The 10,513-nt window shown below is 53.2% G+C and overlaps 1 protein-coding gene across 1 annotated transcript; it reads left to right on the forward strand.

Moving 5' to 3' along the window:
* Positions 1–3,038: 3,038 nt before the first annotated feature.
* Positions 3,039–8,778, forward strand: GPRC5C (G protein-coupled receptor class C group 5 member C; the record flags this gene model as incomplete). The annotated part of the gene is made up of 3 exons (XM_080713560.1): positions 3,039–4,113; positions 5,954–6,048; positions 8,599–8,778. Exons 1-3 carry the CDS (start codon positions 3,063–3,065, stop codon positions 8,776–8,778), a joined length of 1,326 nt encoding a protein of 441 aa, XP_080569686.1. The 5' UTR covers positions 3,039–3,062.
* Positions 8,779–10,513: the final 1,735 nt, after the last annotated feature.

The raw sequence follows: 10,513 nt of genomic DNA on the forward strand, positions 1-10,513 counted from the left end.
AGACTGAGACAGGAGGATCGCAGTTCATGGACAGCCTCAGCTACTTAGTGGGGGCCTTTGCAACTCAGTGAGGCCCTGTTTCAAAATAAAAAAGAGGGCTGGAGATCAAAATAAAGAATAAAAAAGAGGGCTGGAGATACAGCACAGAGGTAGAATGCCCCTGGGTTCCATTCCCAGTATGCAAAAAAGAGAGAGAGAGAGAGAGAGAGAGAGAGAGAGAGAGAGAGAGAGAGAGAGAGAGAGAGAGAGAGAGAGAGAGAGAGAGAGAGAAAGAACAATATCTGGGCCTAGTGATATACACCTATAATCTCAATTCTTGGGAGGCTGAAACTGGAGGATCTGGAAGATCGCAGGTTCAAGGCCAACCTCAGCAACTTAGAGACCATTTCAAAATCAAATAAAAAAAAAAGGGCTGGGGGTATAGCTCAGAGGTAAAATCAAATGTTTCTGGATTCAGTCCCCAATACCAAAAAAAAAAAAAAAAAAGCAATAGATGGTGGTCCAGGAAAAGCAAGCTTAATTGAAAGATGATGTGGTGGCTCAGGCTTATATGGCTTAAGATACCTAAGATATTTTCAAGGGTTTTGAAAATTGATCATCTTTATTTTGTCGATTACGCTTAATTTTTATGAGTTTAATTTCTGCCGATATAATGTTCTTCCGCTCATCAATTATGGAGAGAATTTCTATTGATTTGAGGTTGGGGATTTTTGCTTGTTTATAAGAAATCAAGTAGCCAGGAATGGTGAAAAGCAGAAAGGAGGTAACAAGTTTGCAAAGAGCGCTCCTGCCCCCCAAAAGCCAAAAGAAAACAACGGGTAAGGAAGTAGATGGTGCTGTTCCCCTGTCGGCCACTAGTGGCCGCTACCAGCCCAGAAAAGCTTGGTTGCTGATGTCTTTTTCTGGACCCTTCCTCCGGGAAAGAGAGAAGAATCTGGGCTACAACTAGTTATTCGAAGATACAGAGTAGCCAATATGGAGCACCTGCATCTGATGGAGTTTTGAACTTCCTTTTTTTTTTTTTTTTTGACACTAGAGGTTGAACCCAGAGTTCTCAGGGTCTCCTGTCCCAGCCTCCCAAGAAATGAGATTACAGGTGTATAGCACCACGCCTAGCAGAGTTTGGGACTTTTTTTTTTTTTTTTTTTTTCAGTACTGGGGATGGAATGCAGGGGCATTCTACTTCCAAGCTGCACCCCCAACCCTATTTCTTATTCTTTATTTTGAAACAGGGTCTCGCTGAGTTACAAAGGGCTTCACTAAGTAGCTGAGGCTGTCCACAAACCACGATCCTCCTGTCTCAGCCTCCCAAATGCTGGGATTATCAAGCATGCGCCACCAAGCCCGGGTAGAGTTTTGGACTTTATCGCTTGAGTTTTAGAGCATTTAAATTTCTGTTAGCGCTTCACAAAAATTTAAACTTTTAATTGGAGCCGGGCGTGGTGGCGCACGCTTGTAATCTCAGCATTCATTCCGGAGGCTGAGACCTGGAGGATCGCGGTTCGCGGACAGCCTCAGCTACTTAGTGAGGCCCTCTGCAACTCAGTGAGACCCGGTTTCAAAATAAAGAATAAAAAATAGGGCAGGGGGTGTAGCTCGGAGGTCGAATGCCCCTGGGTTCCACCCCCAGACCCGCAAAAAAAAAAAACCCTTTTAATTGGAAAACACAGATTTGTGGTTTATTTGCATGTGTATAGCGTTGGGGATGAAACCCAAGGCCTCTCCCATGCATGCTAGGATATTCTCTATCACTTCCCTACACCTCCAGCCCCTCGGATTTGGTCTTTTAACCTTCAATGACCTTCACTGTCATTTCACACAGGGAAAATCTAGTTGGTATGGAGAGGTGGGGTTTGCTTTTCTTCTTTGACGAGACCTACAGCATTCAATAGGACTGCAGTGAGCAGCTGGAGTAATGAGTTGCCTTCCTGGTGTTAATAAAAGACATCTTCCTGCCCTTCTAACTACAATGTCTTAAAGTTCTCCATTAAAGATGAATTCCTTTGGGTTTTGTGTTGGCCGTGCCTGGTTCCTGGTTTTAAAAATGTTAACGCCTCATAGGAGAATTTTTGCATTAAGTCATTAAATCCTTAGTCAGACATGGCGGCCCATGCCTATAATCCCAGTACTTAAGAGGCTGAGGCAGGAGGATTGCAGGCTCAAGGCAACCCCGAGTGATTTAGTGAGACCCAGTTTCAAAATAAAAAGCGAAAGGGCTGGGGATGTAGCCCAGGTGTATAATGTAGCTCAGGTGTATAATGCCCCTGGGTTCAACCAAGCCACTTAGCCCTCCGCAGGGAAATTATTTTATCTTCGACTTCCACATCTGAGCTAGACGAAGATTTCTGAATTCTGAAAAGGAAAGCTGGCATTAAACCCAGAGAAACGAAGGGTAAAAAAAAAAAGTGCCAGGCATGGTGGCAGATGCCTGTAATCCCACTACTTGGGAGGCTGAGACAGGAGGCAGGTTTGAGAACAGCTGTGGCAATTTAGTGAGACTTTGTAAGAACTTGGGGAATACTTGGAGCCCGTGTGATGGTGAGTGAAAGGGAGGGGGCTATAATTTAGTGACAGTTTCCTCCTCTCCTGTGGTTTGGAGTCAGAATGACAAGGGGGTTTCATCGCCGGACAGGTGATAGGCCTTCCTAAGTCTGTGTCAAGAAGGATTGTAGCCGGGCGTGGTGGCGCACGCTTGTAATCCCAGCCTTCAGGAGGCTGAGACAGGAGGATCGAGGTTCACAGACAGCCTCCCCTGCTTAATGAGGCTCTGCAACTCAGTGAGACCCTGTTTCAAAATAAAGATAAAAAAACAGGGCTGGGGATGTCCCTTGGAGATGGAATGGTCCTGGATTCCATCCCCAGTACCGCAAGACCAAAAAAAAAAAAAAAAACAGAAGAATCCTGAGGCCCAGAGGGGACATGATTGACTAGCGCTGCCTGCCGTGAATCAGGAAGGGGGCGCGGGCAGTACCCTACTTGATGGATCTGGCCTCGGAGGACTGACTTTTCCCCTTCTCCCTTTCTCTCCAGGGACCCAGCTGGTGCCTGGCCGGGGAGCCAGGATGGCCGCCCATGAAGCCTTGCTGATGTGCTTGGGACTGCCTCTCCTGCTGTTCCCAGGGGCCCAGGCCGAGAACCATGCCCCACCGGGCTGCAGCCCAGACCTCAAACCGCTCTATTACAACCTGTGTGACCGCAGTGGGGCGTGGGGCATCGTCCTGGAGGCCGTGGCGGGCGCGGGCATCGTCACCACCTTCGTGCTCACGATCATCCTGGTGGCCAGCCTCCCCTTCGTGCAGGACACCAAGAAGCGAAGCCTGCTGGGGACCCAGGTTTTCTTCCTGCTGGGCACCCTGGGCCTCTTCTGCCTGGTGTTCGCCTGCGTGGTGAAGCCCAACTTCGCCACCTGCTCGTCCCGCCGCTTCCTCTTCGGGGTCCTGTTCGCCATCTGCTTCTCCTGCCTGGTGGCTCACGTTTTTGCCCTCAACTTCCTGACCCGGAAGAACCACGGCCCCCGGGGCTGGGTGATCTTCGTGGTGGCCTTGCTGCTGACCCTCGTGGAGGTCATCATTAATACGGAGTGGCTGATCATTACGCTGGTGCGGGGGGCCGGCGAGGGCGAGGCGGCGGGCAACGGCAGCGCCCGCTGGACCACGGCCTCGCCCTGCGCCATCGCCAACATGGACTTCGTCATGGCGTTGATCTACGTGATGCTGCTGCTGCTGGGGGCCTTCGTGGGGGCCTGGCCCGCCCTGTGCGGCCGCTTCAAGCGCTGGCGCAAGCACGGGGTCTTCGTCCTGCTCGCCGCCACCACCTCCATCGCCATCTGGGTGGTGTGGATCGTCATGTATACGTACGGCAATAAGCAGCGCCACAGCCCCACCTGGGATGACCCCACGCTGGCCATCGCCCTGGCCGCCAACGCCTGGGCTTTCGTCCTCCTCTACGTCATCCCCGAGGTCTCTCAGGTGACCAAGGCCAGCCCGGAGCAGACCTACCAGGGGGACATGTACCCCACCCGAGGCGTGGGCTATGAGACCATCCTGAAGGAGCAGACGGGCCAGAGCATGTTTGTGGAGAACAAGGCGTTTTCTATGGATGAGCCCATCTCAGGTGAGTCTCGGGGCTCCCTGTGTCTTTTTCCTTTATCCTATTATTAATATTATTTGTGTGTGTGTGTGTGTGGGGGGGTACTTGGGATGCATACCTGTCATCCCAGTGCTTGGGAGGCTAAGATAGGAGGATTGCAGGTTTGAAGCCAGTCTTAGCCACTTAGTGAGATCCTCGGCAACTTAGTGAGACCCTGTATCAAAATAAAAAAATAAGCCGGGCATGGTGGCGCACACTTGTAATCTCAGTACTTGGGAGGCTAAGATGGGAGGAGCGCATAGGTTCGATGCCAGCCTCAGTTACTTGGTGAGGCCTTTTGCAACTCAGTGAGGCCCTGTTTCAAAATAAAGAATAGAAAATAGGGCTGGGCATGTGGCTCAGAGGTAGAACACCCCTGGGTTCCATCCCCAGTACTGAAAAAAAAAAAAAAATTATTATTTTTTTAAATAAAAAAATAGGATTGTGGTTTGCAGTCAGCCTCAGCTACTTAGGGAGGCTCTTTGCAACTCAGTGAGACCCTGTTTCAAAATAAAGAATAAAAAATAGGGCTGGGGGTGTAGCTCAAAGGTAGAAAGCCCTGGGTCCATCCCCAGTAACCACCCTCAGCCCTCTCAAAATGCAAAAAGGTGCTTGTGGGCTTAGATGTTAACTGCCTGGGCATCGGGCGCCAGTCTTTGGGGGCCTCTGCAGGGAGCCAGAGCCAGAGGCTGCAAAACCAGAGAAATCCCTGGCTCTTCTGTTCAGATTGCAGGCTCCTCATAAGTCCTGCCTCAGGGAAAGGAATGACCCTTGTCCTGCTGGGCACTCGGTCTTAGAGCCACCCCCACCGGTGCTGGCCACTGCCCCCACCCTGGGGTGACCCTGGCACACACACAGCGGGCCAGTGCGTGTGCAAGTGTGCGTTTAGGGAAGTCAGCAGGGGAGGAGGGGGCTGTGGCCCGTGTTGGGAGCGTCCAGCCCCCCACCCCTCTGCTTACTGTTTGTCAGGCCAGAGAGTTCTTAGCCTTTGTCCCCGCAGCAAGCAAACGCTTCTGGGCTATGAGTGTGTGTGTGTGTGTGTGTGTGTGTGTGTGTGTGTGTGTGTGTTTCTAAATGGAAAAATCAATAGTGAGCCCAGCCCTTAGGAGTTCTGTGTTGTAGAGCTGGGTCCTGCAGGAAGCAGGGGGGCCCGCCTGCACAGAGGCCTGCTCTTGGGCCCCTGGGTCAGTGGGCAGCTTTTCCTCTAACCCCCTGGTGTGAGGCGGTACCCAGTGGGGTGGAAACCAACACCAGAAGCCACAGGGAAGGTCCTGGAGGGGGCCCAGGACAGGCGAGCATGCCCTCTCCCGGGCCAGGCCCTGGCTTACTGTGAAGGGTCATTGGCAGCCAGTCTCCCCGTGAGGACTTGGAAACAATCTCGGGCAGAGGGGTCTCAGCTGTATTTACTCCAGCGCCTGGCAGCTGGCCCGCAGCAGTAGAGGCCGGAGCTGGAGGCCGGCCATCTGGGAAGGCAGCCCAAGGCCCATGTGCCCCTCTTGGCCTATGGCCCCATGGCGGATGGGGATGTGAAGGTTGCTGATGGAGCATTTTTTCCGAGCTGGAGGAGGGAGCAGGTCTCCACACTGCAGGGAACCAAATAGCATTGTCCTCTTAAGTGCATCTGGACCAAGGGGCACTGGGCTTGGGGGCTACACCCCCAGCTTCACCCCCTGGTCGAAGCAGCCATTCCTGGGTTGGGTGTTAGCACCAGGGCTGGCGCCACCTTCTCTTCCCGGTTCCTGGAGAGCATGGCTGGGGTTTGGGGAGGTAGGGAAGGAGTCTGAGCATCCTGGGGTTTTCAAACTTGTCCTGTCTTTCCTAACAGCTAAGAGGCCAGTGTCCCCTTATAGCGGCTACAACGGGCAGCTGCTGACCAGCGTGTACCAGCCCACGGAGGTGGCTCTGATGCACAAAGGCCCGGTGAGTGGGGTCCCGGGGACAGCTGGCGCGGGCTTGGGTGGAGGTATGTCGGTGAGGGCCGGCTCCTCATCTGGGCAGCTGACCTGGGGAACCCAGAGCCCCATCTGGAGCTGATGAAGCTCCTTTCTGCCTTTGGCCACACCCGTCCCCGCACAGGCTGCTGTAAAGAATACAGAACTAGGCTGAGACAGGAGGATCTGGCTTCTCTGACAGCCTCAGCTACTTAGTGAGGCCCTCCACAACTTGTAAGACCCTGTTTCAAAAAAATAAAGAATAAAAATTCGGGCTGGGGGTGTAGATTGAAGATAGAATGCCACTGAGTTTAATCCCCAGCACCTCCAACACACACACACACACACACACGCACGCGCCAGGGAAGATGGCACACGCTAATAATCTCAGTCCTTGGGAGGCTGAGACAGGGTGGCAGGTTTGCAGCCAGCCTCAGCAATTTAGTGAGGCCCTCCGTGACTTAGTGAGACCCTGTCTCAAAATAAGGAATAAAAAAAAAAAAAAAATAGAGCTGGAGGTGTATCTCAGAGATGGAATGCCTCCACCCCGGCTTCAACCCCCAGTACCACAAAAGTAAATACATAAATAAGTAAAATAAAAAGCAGTCAGGCCTGGTGGTGTACATGGGTAATCCCAGGATACCTCCCAGTACTTGGGAGGTTGAGGTAGAAGGATCGCAGGTTTGAGGCCATCCTCAGTGACTTGGTAAGATCCTGTTTTAAAATAAAACAGTAGGGCTGGGGATGAAGCCCAAAGGTCAAAGGTCCTTGGGTTCAATCTCCAGCACCAAATAAAAAGAGCTGGGGGTATAGCTTGAGGGTAGATCGCCTCGGTGCTCAGTCTCTGGTACAAGAAAGAAAGAAAGAAAGAAAGAAAGAAAGAAAGAAAGAAAGAAAGAAAGAAAGAAAGAAAGAAAGAAAGAAAGAAAGAAAGAAAGAAGGAAGGAAGGAAGGAAGGAAGGAAGGAAGGGAAGGAGGAGGGAGGGAAGGAAGGAAGGGAAAAGAAAAGAAAGAGGGTTTGGGAGGGACAAGATGGGGAGTAAAATGTGTCAGGAGCTGGTAGGTGTTTAGTTCTTGGCCACAGCTGGCCCTGGGGTCTCCACCCCCCTCCCCTGGGCTCTGGAAGTCAGATCCTCCATTAGCTGGGGGAAGTGGGCAGGAAGGCGGTGGGTCAGATTCCCTCTCCAGTATGAATCCCTCCTCCAGGCTGGCGGCGGCTGCGGGAGAGGTCAGCGCTGCGCCCTGGCCCGGATGCTGGGAACAGGAAGCCCGGAGATCAGCAGGCTCCTTTCAGCAGGCTCCTTTCGTCCCCTCTCCACCTCCCGCCAAGCCCGGGGCAGGGGCTCCTGAGCCTGCGACCTCCGCTCTTTCTTGTCCCTCTCCCTAAGCCTGAACCTGTGGCAGGTAGAGGCCTTTACATAAGACTCCGAGCAGAGACCCCTCTGTCTCCTTCCCAGCCTGATCTGTTGATGATCTGGACTAGAGGACATGCTTTTTCTGCCTAGTCCTCCAAACGTGGCCCTCGGCCAGACATGGTGGTCCCCAGTAAGCACTTGGGAGGCTGAGACAGGAAGAGTGATTTGAGGCCAGCTTCAGCAACTCAAGGACACCCTCAATGACCTAGTAACACCCTGTCTCCAGATTTAAAAAAAAGTAAAAATTAGGGCCAGGGGTGTAGGTCAGAGGTAGAATGCCCCTAGGTTCACCTTCTAGTACCAAAAAAAAAAAAAAAAAAAGTGGTCCCTGACATGCCCCAGGAATTGGCCGACCACGCAGGTAGCACGCTGTTCGGCATCCCTTGCTATTACCATCTTGAGAATGGGTGACTCTTCCAAGTAGCTTGGGGAGATTCCCAAGGCCATCGCTGCAAACAGCACATCAGAACTTCCCTCCTCCCCATCCCGGTTGTTAAACATTTACCAGGCCTCCTCTAGGTGGGGCCCAGCATCAACAGGGCTTAACAAACAGCCAGGGCCATTCCCGTGTGCACCCAGGTGTGAGAGCGCCCTCTAGATGGAGGGGTGGGGGTTGCAGACAGGCGGGAGGCCCCCTGGTTCTGATTAGAGGGAGGCTGGCTTGCCCTGGAGCGCGAGTCGGTGGCAGCTCCTTCCTATCAGGTAAGGCAGGTGGGGCCGGGAGTATCCCATTTTCTTCTCTAAATCAGACTAGCCAGCCCAGCCTTCTGGACAAGATCTGGTGTGGGCACGCTCAGGGCCTAAGCAGAAGAGTGTCTGGAGTTGTAGTGACATTCAGAGACTCTAGTAAGAGTCTTAGAGGAAGGGGGCTGGGAGTTTTCTAACAGTGGAACCCCCCAGGTGAGCAGGGACCCGTTTCCTGTGTCCAGAGTTAGGGTGGGTTAGATGGCTCGAGGTCGGTCCTCTCTTTCCAAAGTCATCCGCCCCAGGCTGCTCTGGGGACCTGGCTGGAGGGGGCAGAGGAACACGGAGAGGAGCTAGCAGGCAGAGCGGGCAGGAAGCGCCTGCATCCGCCCTGGCAGGGCCTGGCCCCCGGCTGTGACACCGTCTGTTCTTCCTCCCAGTCCGAAGGCGCTTACGATGTCATCCTCCCACGGGCCACCGCCAACAGCCAGGTGATGGGCAGTGCCAACTCCACCCTGCGGGCCGAAGACGTGTACGCGGCCCAGAGCCACCGGGCGGCCACACCACCAAAAGACAGCAAGAACTCTCAGGTCTTTAGAAACCCCTACGTGTGGGACTGAGGCGAGGCGGCGGCCGTGGCCAAGAGGCGGCGGGTGGAGTTGGGGAGAGCCCTTGGGACCTGGCCTGGGCGAGGAAACCCCAGGGACCCTGTGCTCTGCGGCTCCCCTTAGCCCTCACTGGTCAGGGCAACTGTGTCCAGAGCCATGAGGTTCCCACATACACACACATCATCTGCCAACGTTCAGGTGGGTGTCCTGGGTGCCCCACCCACTCCTCAGTGTTTGTGGAGTCCAGGAGCTGGCCCGGCTTCAGGCCAGGGCCACCGTCGGTCATCCTGCTCCAGCCAAATAGTGTTCTTGGGGTGGTGGCCGGTCCGCGCCTGCATTCTCTGCAGATTTCTGCAGCCTCGAGGCAGCCCAGAGCAGGCGCCTGGGGCCTGGATCTTGCTCCTCCGTGAGGAACAAGGGTGCCTAATAAACACATTTCTGCTTTATTAACTCATGCCCTGGGCTCGTGGTTTCTGATGGGGCTCTGGGCTTCCGGTGACCCTCTCTCCCTCCCTTCCCATCCGGCTCACGTTGCAAACTGCTGCTGGCATCTGCCCCTGCAGTTGGGAAGCTGAGGCCTCCAGCCAGGGAAGGGTGGGTTCTCTAGGAAATCGCATCTTTCAGATCCTCTTGAGTGGGATCAGAATTAACATCTGGGCTCCACCAGGTGCAGTGATGCACCCTTGCAATCCCAGGACTTGGGAGGCTGAGATAGAAGGATCTCAAGTCTGAGCCCAGTCTCGGCAATTTCGCGAGATCCTCTTTCCAAGTGAAAAATAGAGCCAGGCGTGGTGGCCCACACTTACAAGCCCAGTACTTGGGAGGCCGAGACAGGAGGATCGCGGGTTCTCGGGCAGCCTCAGCTACTTAGTGAGGCTCTCTGCAACATAGTGAGACTGTTTCAAAGCATAAACAATAAAATAGGGCTGGGAGGGTGTAGCTCAGAGGTAGAATGCCACAGGATTTGATCCCATATACAAAAAAGAAGAAAAAAAAGAATAAACATCTGAGCTCTCTGCACTTGGGATCCAGCCTGCATCTGTCCCTGTCTGACCCTGGGACAGCTGTCCAGTGGGGCAGATACAGCAGCAGGCAGTTCTGTGAATGGGAAGGTCCATGATCTCGGCTCCTCTCAGGAGGAGAGTTAAGGTCCTGTAGGGGCAAGATGAGAACCATTTTGTGATCACACCGAGCAGAGGTGGATGGAATGGCTCAGAGGGCCCGGAGCTGCTCACAACCACGGGCCGTGGTTGGCTCAGGAATTAAAATGTCCTCTTGTTCAGTACTTAGCAGTAAGCCAAAGCCTTTCCCTTTCTCAGGCAGCCCAGTTCAGTCCCCAGGACCGCAGAGGGCAGAGGCAGAGGAGAAGTATTCTTTTCCAGAGCCCAAATCACAGAATGGTGCCATTTTAGGGTTAGCCAGTCCTTAGGGGTAGTGGTCCCAACTCTTTTTTATTTTTATTTTATTTTATTTTATTATTTTGGTGGTACTGGGGTTCCTGGAAACCCTTCTACCTCCGGGCTACACTCCCAGACCTATTTTATACTTTTTATTTGGAAGCAGGGTCTCTTAAGCCAGCGTGGCTGGCTTTGAACCTGCACAATCCTGTCTCCGCCTCCCAAGCAAGGGGATTACAAATGTGCGCCACCGCGCCCGGCTTATTTTTTATTTTATTTATTTATTGCGATACTGGGGATGGAGCCCAGGGGTATTCTACCTCTGAATTACATCCCCAGCCCTATTTTTT

This window comes from Muscardinus avellanarius (genome assembly GCF_963383645.1).
Source record: "Muscardinus avellanarius genome assembly, chromosome: 16".
Classification (NCBI taxonomy): domain Eukaryota; kingdom Metazoa; phylum Chordata; class Mammalia; order Rodentia; family Gliridae; genus Muscardinus; species Muscardinus avellanarius.